We start from the raw sequence: 12,904 nt of genomic DNA, 5'->3' as shown, positions 1-12,904 counted from the left end.
CACAATGCCTTTATTTTGTTTGTTTATTTTTATGTGGTGCTGAGGATTGAACCCAGGGCCTTGCACCTGCTAGGTGAGTGCTCTACCGCTGAGCCACAACCCCAGTTCCCTGCTTTCCATATTTCTGGGTATGTACCATAAGTGCACATTTACTTTTAAGAGAAAGTGACTTTGAACATATTTTGACTTAATTTGCAAAAACTACAGTGCCAGAGAGCCTGAGTCTTTCTGAGGCTGCCCTTCATGTTGAAGGACTGGTAGCCAGCATGAAGAAGATCCTTCTCCTTCCCCTTTCCTCCTATGTCGGGGATTCCAGATCCCACATAAAGCTGTCTTTTCCAGCCTATATTTTTCTTTAAAAATAGTTTTCCCTCTACCAGCATGACTACCAGTGTAACTCCAGTGATTTTGGAGGCGAAGGCAAGAGGATTGCAAGTTCAAGACCAGCCTCAGCAACTTAGCAAGGCCCTAAGAAACTTAACAAGACCCTATCTTGAAATAAAAAATCAAAAGGGCTGTGGATGCGGCTCAGTTTTTAAGCTTCCCTGGGTTCAATCTCTGGTATGTTCCCCAAAACAAAACAAAACAGTATTCCCTGTCAGTCTCCATGTGGACATTTTTCTGTTCTCTGAAAAGCAGGCCTTTTTTTGCTTTATCTCCCATGTGTTAGGTGTGAGGGTGGCAACAGCCATTTTCTCTTGCCTAGTGGTTTCTGGAGACATCCATGGGCTTTCCTTGCTGGCCCCTCATTCCTCAGGGAACCTCAGACACACACACAAACTGGAAGTTAACTGGACTTTCTGGGTCTAACCAATCCCTCCACCAGCATGGCCACCAGGGTTTGACTGGGGAAGCTGAGACTGGGAGGGAAAGCATCCTGTTGGAACCCAGATGTCCCTCCATGTCCATGGCTCTGTGCCACCCGTTGTAGGACTCCTGCTCCTGGGGGTGCTCTTTAGCTTAATTTCCAAGAGGCCTCTGTGCAAAGCGTCTTTTTTTTTTTTTTAAAGAGAGAGTGAGAGAGGAGAGAGAGTGAGAATTTTTAATATTTATTTTTTAGTTCTCGGCGGACACAACATCTTTGTTGGTATGTGGTGCTGAGGATCGAACCCGGGCCGCAGGCATGCCAGGCGAGCACGCTACCGCTTGAGCCACATCCCCAGCCCCTGCAAAGCCTCTTTAACAAGGAATCATTTGGGGTTGGAGGCTGTGGCACACACCTGTAATCCCAGGAACTCAGGAGGCTGAGGCAGGAGGATCACAAGTAGGAGGGTAGCCTCGGCAATTTATTGAGGCCCTAAACAACTTAGTGAGACCCTGTCTGAAAAATAAAAAAAATAAAAAGGACTGGGGATGTGGCTCAGTGGTAAAGTACTGACGGGTCAATCCCCAGTACAAAGGTTAAAAAAAAAGGGACCCTCTGGGGGTCAACTAAGTGGAGGAGTCCAGGGCAGTGGTCATGTTTCAAGGCTGCCTTCCTGGCCAATACCTACCTCCCCAATTTGACCAACTCCTGGGCGTTCTGTTCTCTGAGGATAGAACTGACTCTGAAAGCCATGGTAGGGTGCTGTACTGGTCTGCACCCTGGAAAGCGGGGGAGGATGGGGCAGCTACCTCTGGGGTGGAGGCAGCTCTGTTTTGGTGCTCATTAGCTGGGACACTGTTGTGTGATTTGCATGTGAGAGTGTGAGTGTGGGTGTGTGTGTTTGTGTGCCGGGGTACACTCATAGTCATGGATGTAGCTCTGCCTGTTTCTCCTGGACTCCGGAAGGCAGGAGCCAAGAGTCTTATCTATAAGTGCGGGGAAAATCCCCATTGTACTTAATTAGCACATGGCATTTCCTCAATATCAGGCAGAATTCCAGGCACTTTTTGAACATTATCTTATTTAAGCCACAACTACTATTGCTATCTTATTTTATAGATGAGAAAACCATGGCACAGAGAGATAAATTGATTTACCTGAGTTTTTATGGCCAGTGTGTAACTCTGAAGTACAGGATCTTAGCCAGGATGCTGGACTGCCTGCATGTGCTCTTTTTGGAGCTGTGAGTTTGACCACCTCTCACAGGACTGGGGATATAGCTCAGTTGGTAGAATGCTTGCCTTGAATACATAAGGCCCTGGGTTCAATCCCCAGCACCACCAAAAGCGTTAGGGATATAGCTCAGTGGGACACTTCCTACCATGCATGAGGCCCCCTAACAGTGTAAAACAAAGACAAAAACAAGTGGGTGCATGCCTGTAATCCCAGGTGCTCAGAAGGCTGCAGGTTCAAAACCAGCCTCAGCAAAAAAAACCGAGGTGCTAAACAACTCAGTGAGATCCTGTCAACTCAGTGAGACCCTGTCTCTAAATAAAATACAAATAAGGCTGGGGATGTTGCTCAGTGGTCAAGTGTCCCCGAGTTCAACAATCCCCCGGTACTAAAAAGACAAAAACAAAAAAACCACTGAGGACTTACTATGTATCAGGCTGTATACTAGGAATGTCCCATGCATTTATTTTAGTTCATCCTCACAGTTAATCCCTGAAGCTCATATTAATTATTCTCTATCACACATGAGAACCCTGAGGCTCAGAGAGGTTAGGAACATGCCCATAGCTCACAACAAGGAAGTTGCAAAATTGGAATTTGAACTCACACTATAGAGCTCACACTCTTGCCAGACCAGTTTTCAGTTTGTTTGCTTTAATTTTTTTTTCTTCTTGTGTTGGGAAATGAACCCAGGTCCTTGACCATGCTAAGCACATGACCTACTACTGAGCTACAATCCTACCCCTGCTGACTTTTTTTAAAAAAATATATATTGCCCAGGGTGGAGTGCCCTGGCTATTCACAGGTGTGATTCCATTAGAATCAGCACATGCAACCTGGTTGATAGTCCCCTGCTCCTGGGAGGTCACCATATTGGTGCTGAATTAGTGTAGGCACTTGATCAGTATAGTGCACTGTCGCCTCCCCGTAGCTGGGATTATAGGCATGCACCACCACACTCAGCCTGTTTTCTAACCTTTTTTAAAAATCGAAGTGAAATTCACATAACAAAAATTGTAAATATTTCAGCCAAGGTGATGTCATGGGTCTATAGTCCCAACTCCTCAGGGGAACCTGAAGCAGGAGGGTTACTTGAGCCCAGGAGTTCAGGGCTAGCCTGGGCAACAGAGCCAGGCCCTCCCTGTCTCTTAAAAAAATTGTAATTTTTTTTTTTTTGTGGTGCTAGGGATTGAACCCAGGGCCTTGTGGTTTTAAGGCAAGCACTCTACCAACTGAGCTATATCCCCAGCCCTGAAAAAATTGTAAATATTTTTTTTAAAGAGAGAGAGAGAATTTTTTAATATTTATTTTTTAGTTTTTGGCAAACACAACATCTTTGTTTGTATGTGGTGCTGAGGATTGAACCTGGGCCATATGCATGACAGGCAAGCGCTCTACTGCTTGAGCCACATCCCCAGCCCAATTGTAAATATTTTATTATTTTTTTTTTAGTTGTAGGTGGACACAATATCTGTATTTTTTAAAATTCATTTTTATGTGGTGCTGAGGATTGAACCCAGTGCCTCACACATGCGAGGCAAGCTACCTACCACTGAGCTATGGCCCCCAACCCCAACTGTAAATATTTTTAAAAACATACACTTCTGTGGCATTTAGTAATTCTCAATGACATGCCTCTGCCACCTCTATCTAGTTCCAAAATAATTTCATTGTCCTTAAAGGAGACCTTATATCCATTAAGTATCCTTCCCTCCTCTCAGCCCTTGGCAACCATAATTTGCTTTCTGTTTCTGTGGGCTTACCTACTTTGGATATTTCAAATAAATGTAATCATAAAATATGTGACCTTTCGCATTTGGCTTCTTTCACTTAGTTTGTTTTTGAGGTTCATCTACAATATAGCATGAATCGATACTTCATTTTTTGTGTGTGTGTGTGTGTGTGTGTGTGTGTGTGGTACTGGGGATTGAACCCAGGGATGCTCTTCCAAGACCTACATCCCTAGCCCCCTTTATTTTTCATTTTGAGACAGGGTTTTGCTAAGTTTCCCAGGCTGGCCTCAGTCTTGTGATCCTCCTGCCTCAGCCTCCTGAGTTGCTGGCATGATAGGTGGGCACCACCATGCCTGGCTTTATTTCTACCTTATGACTATTGTGCATAGTGCTCCTATGAACCAGGGTATAGAGCGGTATTTGAGTTTTGCTTTCTGTTCTACTGGGTACACATCCAGTGATGAGATTGCTTCATCAGACGGTAGTTTGGTGTTGAACTTTCGAGGACTACCATGCTATCTCCTCCTGTGACTACATCCTTTCACATCCCCACCAGCAACATCTGAGGCTTCCGATTTCTCCACATTCTCAGCAACACTTGTTTCCTTTCTCCTTCTCTATTATAGTTGTCTTACTGGGTATAAAGTGGTTTTGACTTTCATCTCCCTCATGACTAGTGACCCTGAGCATCTTCTCATGTGCCCGTTGGTTATTTGTGTATCTTTGGAGAAATGTCTACTCAAGTCCTTTGTCCATTTTTATTTTCATTTATTTATTTATTTTGCTACTAGGGATTGAACCCAGAGGCGCTTATCCACTGAGCCACATCCCCAGCCTTTTTTATATTTTATTTTATTTATTTTTTTTTTAAAAGAGAGAGTGAGAGGAGAGAGAGAGAGAGAGAGAGAGAGAGAGAGAGAGAGAGAGAGAGAGAGAATTTTTAATATTTATTTTCTAGTTCTCGGCGGACACAACATCTTTGTTTGTATGTGGTGCTGAGGATCGAACCCGGGCCGCACGCATGCCAGGCGAGCGCGCTACCGCTTGAGCCACATCTCCAGCCCTTATATTTTATTTTGAGACAGGATCTCACTGAGTTGCTTAGGGCTTCACTGAATTGCAGAGGTTGGCTTTGAACTTGTGATCTTCCTGCCTCAGCCTCCTGAGACACTGGGATTACAGGTGTGCACCACTGTGCCTGGCCATTTGCTTTCTTACCATATGTAAATATCAATTTTTTTTAGAACTACATGAGAGAGTAAGTTGCATATATTATAGCCCTTTATCTCTAGATGCTTCATTCTAAGTATATTTACGTACATAACTGCACAGCGATCACCTTTAGTAAATTTGACACTGATATAAAATTTCTTCCTAATCTACTGTCTACATTCCTATTTTATTTTACTTATTTTTTGAACTTTCAAGGACTACCATGCTATCTTCTTCTGTGACTACATCCTTTCACATCCTTTATTTTTTGGTACCAGGGATTGAACCCAGGGTGTTCAGTGCTTTACCACTGAGCCACATCCTCAGCCCTGTTTATTTTATTTTATTTTTTATTTTGAGACAGGTCTCTCCAAGTTGCTTAGGGCCACTATAGGTTGACCTCAAACTTGTGATCCTTCTGCCTCAGTGTCCTGAGTGTTCTGCACCTGGCTACATTCCAATTTTTAAAAAAATATTTAGTTTTTCGTTTTAGGTGGACACAATATCTTTATTTACTTTTTATGTGGTGCTGAGGATCGAACCCAGTGCCTCATGCATCCTAGGCGAGCACTCTACCACTGAGCCACAACCCCAGCCCTACATTCCAATTTGATCAATTGATCAAGTAATGTGTATTTCTCCTCGGTACAGGATGCAGCCTAGAATTCTGTGTTACACTTGTCATATCTGTTTTATCTCTTTAATCTGTAGTCTTTTATGACTTTGATTGTTTTTCTTTTTAGTTCTGGGAATCGAACCCAGGGCCTCATGCATGCCAATCACACACTCTACCACTGAGCCACTTTGACATTTTTGAATCATAGTGCTAGTCCCTTAAAAAAAAAGAACATTCCTCAATTTGGGTTTATCTGATGTCTTCTTGTAATTAAATTCAGATTATGCATTTCTGGCTATAACACTGCACAGTGATGGGTGCAGGGCTTTAGACCCACTGCCATCTGCCCCCATTTGTGATGCTTTTTAATCCCTGGTCAAGATGTCTGCCCCCTCTATTGTGTAGTTACTCTCTCTCTCTCTCTCTTTTTTTTTTTGGGGGGGGGTGCTGGGGATTGAACCCAGGGCCTTGTGCATGTGAGGCAAGCACTCTACCAACTGAGCTATGTCCCCAGCCCTGTGTAGTTGCTCTTTGTCCCACTTGCTATTAGCGAGCAATCTACAGAGACACCTTTAAGCCCATGCCATTATCCTGTCCCTCTCCAAAAATGACCCCTAGACTAAGCTCTATTGGTGTGTGTTGCCCACAGGTGACTTCCTATAGGCTTCCCCCCCACCCCCAGATCTTTTTTTTTTTTTTTTGTCACATTGGACACTGAATAGGCACCAACCTCTCCTCACTGTCTAGTCCAATGCTGCTCCTCTGGCCAACACCCAGCCTCCCTGATCTGGCTCACTGGGTGCTGGGTGGCTTGCATCAGCAGGGTCCGGGGGAGACATTTCCTGTCCCAGGAGTTTCCCTTCCTCATTGAAGCCACAGGGTAGATTCAGGGGACCACAGAGTTATCCAGGCACATGGGTGGGGGTGCCAGGAGCCCTCCTCACCCTGCCAGCAGGCTTTGGAGGCTGAGGATGGTGAAATTTTATCAGTGAGGTTGTGGTGGGCTCAGCAGGAACTTGTGATCAGATGTCTAACAGTTAGGGCAGCTGCTTTGAGGTCGGGAGGCTGGGGGCCCACAGGAAGTGACTTGGTGCTGAGCTGATACATTTAACCCAGCACCCATCCTGGGACAGGAGCTGCAGGTTGGCAACGAGTGGGTGATGTCTGCTGAGTGCCCTGATCCTGGGCCAGGAGAGCCACAGAGCCAGGCCCTGAGACCAGGTGGTCATTATGGGACGTTGGTCTCAGGTCAGTGTCCCCCTCCCAGCACGCCTGCCCCATGGAGCCTGCCTCGCTGGAGAGCATACGTGGCTGCTGCAGTTCTCTGCTACATCAACCTCCTGAACTACATGAACTGGTTCATCATCGCAGGTGAGGAAGGGACAAGCATCCTGGGGCCGCACCCACTGGTCCACCCCAGCAGGCTATGGGTGCATGTCCTTGGTGGCTTTCCATCCAGTATCTTTTCTTGGAGCACATCTCTGGTGTTCACACCCCTGGAGGTGTTTTCCAGGCACGGCTGAATGAAGAGTACTTCCCAACTCAGTCCCAGACTAAGAGGAGCCACACTGGGTGTGAGGGCAGGGACAGGAGGAGGGCTGGGTGGCTGAGAGCAGCAAGAAGGACAGTGCCTTGCAGATGATGTGCTCAAGGTTCTGGGAGGAGCTGCAGGGCGAGGTTCTAGAGGACAGGGTGCCTCGGTTCAGCTCCCAGGTGAGAATAAGTTTTTATTTTTTGGTATTGGTGATTGAGCCCAGGGATGCTTTATCAGTGAGCTATACCCCTAGCCCTTTTTATTTTTATCTTGAGATAGTGTCTCGCTAAATTGCTTAGGGTTTAAGTTGCAGAGACTGGCCTTGAACGTGTGCTCCTCCTGCCTCAGCCTCCTGAGTTGCAGGGGTGACAAGTGTGTGCCACCACACCCGCAAGAATAACTCTTACTCATCTGCTTCTGGGACCCCCCGGCAGCTGGCAGATATTGCACATTCTGTCTTCCTTTCTTGTAGGTTCCAGGCACAACCTGCTTCTGTCTTCTGTCATTCATTCATTCATTCATTAATTCACTCATTCATTCATTCATTCATTCACTCATTCATTCATTCATTCATTGAAGAATGACTGGGGTTCAGCTTACTTTTCTTGTCACACATTCACTTATTCATTCATTCAAGAACCAACTTTTCTCTTTTCTTTTCTTGTCTTCTCTTCTCTCTCTCTCTCTCTCTCTCTCTCTCTCTCTCTCATACTGGGGATTGAACCAAGGGGCTCTTTGCCACTGAGCAACATCCCTACCTCTTTTTATTTTGAGATAGGTTCTACGTTGCTGAAGGTCTCAGCAAGTTACTGAGGTTGCCCTTGACCTTCATGCCTCAGCCTCCCCAGTTGCTGGGATTACAGGGGTACCCTACCACACCCAGAAACCTTTTCTTTTTTCATGACCCATTGATTCAAGATCAAATACTAACTATGGGCAGGAGCCTTTGGCGTGCTCTGGAGACTTGTGAGGAACTCAGACTTGTAATTTCTGAATGCATGAATGACCATATTAGTCACAGGAGGAAGCTCACCAGCAGGAACAGACCAGGCTGGGGAGCTCAGGAGAGGGCCCTGCAGCTTCTGGGCATCCCTGGGGCCAGAGTATTGAAGCATCAGTTACAGGCTCAGCTTCGATGAATGAATGGGACTTGGGCTGCAGACATCACCAGACCTGGTCTCTGTCTTTGAGTTGCTCAGAGGGACATAGAACACATGTATAAGTCACTCTAATAAAGAACAGAACGGGGTGAGAGCAAGCTGGGCGGCCCTGAGGACAAATGATGGAGGGGTCCCACAGAACTTGCACACGAGGAGGTGTTTGGTTTGGGCCCCGAAAGCTGAGAAGACCGGAAAGGCAATGAAGTCGAGGAAGACGTTCTGAGAGGGGTCTACATGAGCGTGAAAGAGTGTGAGAGCACATGGGCTGATCAGGGATGGCAGGAAGCAAAGGGAGCAGGAAATAGTTCCAAAAAGGGTGTTTGGGGTAAGATCATGGGCTTCTTGGGTGTCATCCTGGGAGCCTGGACTTTCCACTTCAGGAAATGGGGAGGCATGGGATGGTTTTTTAAATGGGAGGATACAATTGTATCTGAGGCTTTGATGGAGGTGAACTGAGCTGGGGAGGGGGGGGGGGTCAGTTCACAGGCTACTGCAGGGGATCAGGCCAAAGCTGAGGAGGCCCGAGTTTGAGCCTGAGCTGGGGACACGAAGAGGTACGAAGGGCGAGGGGCACAGGGGCGCTGGGGACATGCGGCATGCAGATTATGAGCCTGGGAGTCTGGGCTGCCTGCTCCCCATTCACTTGCTCAGGGGGCCCCTGGCTGGGCCATCAGAATTCTGCCTGTTGGGATTTCTTCCCCTTCAGGACATCCTTTGGCTGTGGTTATTGTGGGGATGAAGAGTAAGAGAAGTGAAACCAGGCCGAGCTCCCGAGGACTGTTGGGGACATAAGGTTCATGCAGCAGCTAACATTCTCGTGTGGGAAACAGGTCTTTGGGAGCCCAGGGTGGAGGGAACAGGTCAAAGTGAAGTTGGGTTTGCTCTTGGCCTTGGGCCACCCACAGAGCACCACAAAGTCAGGAAATGCCCGGGATGAGACAAAACAAGGGACCTCTTTCCTAAAGACAGCAATTAGAGTGGATTTGGATTGAGTCGGTTATTTTGCTTACTTGGGTTGTCTATTTTTTTTCCTCTTGAATGACTACGTCTTCTTTGTGTCATTAAAAGAGGAAACAAGACATAACGGTTTGTATGCCTGGATGCTGTGGCAATGGGGCCCAAGTTAGATGACTAAACAACATGCTCTTACTTGGCGTCTGTCATCCTTTGATCTTTATTCCCCTGCTGGCTGGTCTGGGAGGTGTGGATACGGGGCTTTCTTGGTGTGGGTGTTTCTGCAGGGTCCAATTTGGGGACTGCTGTTCCCTTTCTTGGCTGCTAGGTGGTGGGGGGAGAGGGAAGGCTGCCTTTGGCTAAGAGTTGTGTCCCAGCTCCCAGTTCCAGTCCTGCAACCTTGGGTGGCTGGAGCCTGGTGTCCTCATCTGTATAATGGGGACAGTGATGGTCCCATTTCTTAGGGGAACAACTGTACACGTGCAGATCAGGGCCTGGTTCTCAGCCATCTCATGAGTCAATAAATTGAGGATGTTCTCTGCTATGATTTGGATATAGCTTGTCCCCCAGCATTTCATGTGCTAAAAGCTGGGTCCCCACTGTGGTGGTTTGGAGGTGGTGGAACCTTTAAGGGTTTGGCCTTGTAGAAGGTAATTGGGTCATGGAGGCTCAGGAATGGATTAATGCTGTCTCACGGCCGGCCGTGGGTCAGAACCAGTAAAACTGGATTTGTTCCTGAGAGAATGTGTTGTCATAAACAAGGCTGGCACCTTCCCTAAATTTCTCTTCCACACATGCCCCTTGCCCTTACCAGAGTGGAGCAGATGCTGGTGTCATGCTCTTGAACCTTGAGAACTATGAGCTAAGTAAACCACTTTTCTTTATAAACTACTGAGCTTTGGGTATTTTGTGATAGCAACACAAAATGGACGAGGATATTTTTCTTCATGATAATGATAAGGCCACAGTCATATGGCTCACATGAACAGGTACCATAGACTCTGGACCTTTCTGAGGTACCACTCAGGGGATAAGGGAATTTCAGGGAAGAAATTGCAGTGTTAGAAGGGCTGCTTCTTCTCAATGCATTGGGCTGAGCACTCACTGTCCCAGCCTATATCTTAGCAAGTTTTTGAAGTGGCTTTAGGGATCCAGCTAGCATAGCATAGGAGACTGCTATCCTCAGGAAGGAGGGACAGAGGGCAGACCCAAGTCTCTGAAGCTCTATGTGTGCATGCTCTTATCTGAGTGCTTAAACCTCTGGAAGAACATGCTTGTGTGTAGAGATGTACAGGCCAGGGCACATGAGTGTTTGTATGGGCATATGTATGTGTGTATATGTATGGCTAAGCATTTTGGTGTTTGTAGGGCCTCCAGGGTCATCCATTTACACAGTAGTCTAAATAAAGGGCCGTGCACTATGCAGCCACAGGCAACAGCCAGTTGCTCTGATTACAGTGTGAATGACAGACGAAGGGTGCGCATACACATGCCTGCCTGTGGGTATCTATGTGTACATATCAGCGGTGTATGATTTTGTGTGTCTGGGTTTATTTGACTGTGAGTTTAGGTTCCTGTTTGTGTATTGTGTCTCTGCAGGTGTGTTTCTCTGGGAATGCTTATGTTAGGTATATATGTGCATCTACATGTCTGCAAGGACATGCTTGTGTCCAAATGTGTACCTACATAAGTCTGTGGTGCTTGTTTCTGTGTGTGTTTGATGTGCATGGTTTCTCTGGGTGTCTGCTGAATATGTGGGAAAGAGGGGAACAGAGCAGTGACCAAGTCCTCTGCTGTGCTGGTCAGAAGTGGCCCTGTCCCAAATGCAGAGGAAGCTGAGCTTTACAGATCTGGTGGGCTACTTCTATTTCCTGAACACCATTCCCCTGTCCACAGGAGTGCTGTTGGATGTGCAGAAGTTCTTTCAGATCAGCGACAGCAATGCTGGTTTGCTTCAGACAGGTAAGGACCCAGTGGCCGGACCTGGAACTGGGAACCTGGGCTCGCACTGAGGTGGGGTCTTCTGGTGGGGGATGGGTCCCATGCTCAGCTTTGGCCCTACAGAGTCCCCTGCACAGAGAAGGGGTAGGACCTGAGTTTGAGGGACTGTTGTGGTAGAGGAGGAGAGGATAGGGATGAAGGCCTGGGGCTCTCACGGCCCCTGTAGGTTGGAGTGTTAGGTGCTGAAGGATGAGCAGAGGGGGGTGGAGCAGGGGAAGCCCGCTGAGCATCATGTCTCCACTGTGGAGTTGTCACTCATTCCCTCCATGCTTGTTAGCTCATCTGTGTACCAGAGACTCACGGAGGTCTGAGAAATTCTGATGTGTGCTTTATCTTGCAGAGCTGAAAAATCTTTTCTTTCTTTCTTTTTTTGGGGGTGGGGTGGGGTGGGGTGGGGGGTACTGGGGATTGAACTCAGGGGCACTTGGCCACTGAGCCACATCCCCAGCCCTATTTTGTATTTTATTTAGAGACAGGGTCTCACTGAGTTGCTTAGCACTTCGCCATTGCTGAGGCTGGCTTTGAACTCGTGATCCTCTTGTCCCAACCACCTGAGCTGCTGGGATTACAGGTGTGCACATGGCACCTGGCCAGAGCTGAAAAATCTGACTACCAGGACACAGACAGATAGACAGATAACAATGCATACTCCCATGAGGGCTCAGAAGGGCATTTGGCCATAGAGAGCCAGAAGTCTAGCAGGAGAGAGCACCCACATGTCCCATTCCAAGATGGGGGCATTTGGGGTCATGAGGCTTGAACTAACCTTTGCCCTGTGAGTACCTGGATAGTGACACCCACTCCCATATATGCATGCATGCACAGCTGATTACAACACATGACACCTAGATGTTTACACCCCACCCAGCAACTAGCACACATTGTGGCTTCTCTCTGTAGTCTCCTCCCTCTCCTAACAGTCCACTCTATCTCAGTGCTTTAGAACATGGCTCTCGAACCAGGTACAGGTAGCCCCAGGGATACAGAAGTACTTCCCAGGAGCTACATGAACATACAGAGTTTTGAGAGATCTGCTTCTAGTTTCCCAAGCCCTGGATGTCTCTTTCCTAACATGGATCTGCCTGAGAGCAAGCCTGAGCCCTACCTCTGGGTCTCCTTTCTCATCTCCCCCTTTAAGATCCCCTGTCTTCCATCTGAAGCAGAAAGAGATGCCCCCAGCCTAGATGCACTGCTCTGGGCATCAAAATCCAAGGCGCCAAGCAGAGGAACCACTGTGGCTTCTGCAGAGAGGCCCAGAGTACTAAACAGACTGAGCATCAATAGAAACACATTGGGGATCTTTCCACCAGGCCACACGCCCATGGCAGTGAGCCAAACCTCTTACCTAGCCAGCCCGCTGTGTGTGTGACTGTCTGCTATTTATCTACAAATTAGAATTCCGAAGTGAGAAAGTGGTTTCAGGGATGGGTGTCAACACATTTATTTCGATTGAAAGAATGAAGCCAGCATTTTTTCTCACAATCAGTGAGATTTGTGGGATTGCTTTGGCAGGGAGGGCTGGCTTTACCACTTGGGCTTTATGGGGAACAAATGCTGTCAACTGAATGAACTCTATCCGCAGCTGTGAGGGTTTGAATGAAAATAAAGTTTAAAAAACACAGTTGTTCTTTGGTATCTGCAAGGGATTGGTTCCAG

At 47.3% G+C, this 12,904-nt stretch overlaps 1 protein-coding gene across 1 annotated transcript in view; it reads left to right on the top strand.

The window, feature by feature from the left end:
• Positions 1 to 6,759: 6,759 nt before the first annotated feature.
• Positions 6,760 to 12,904, top strand: part of Spns3 (SPNS lysolipid transporter 3, sphingosine-1-phosphate (putative)) — a 49,656-nt gene continuing 43,511 nt past the window's right edge. Inside the window, exons 1-2 of the mRNA XM_026393977.2 lie at positions 6,760 to 6,970; positions 11,144 to 11,209. Coding sequence (XP_026249762.2) covers positions 6,760 to 6,970; positions 11,144 to 11,209 — 277 coding nt within the window. The remainder of the gene's footprint in view (positions 6,971 to 11,143; positions 11,210 to 12,904) is intronic.

This window comes from Urocitellus parryii, chromosome 7 (genome assembly GCF_045843805.1).
Source record: "Urocitellus parryii isolate mUroPar1 chromosome 7, mUroPar1.hap1, whole genome shotgun sequence".
Lineage (NCBI taxonomy): Eukaryota > Metazoa > Chordata > Mammalia > Rodentia > Sciuridae > Urocitellus > Urocitellus parryii.
Note: the sequence above shows the minus strand (reverse complement) of the source record. Positions and strands in the feature narration are given on the sequence as shown.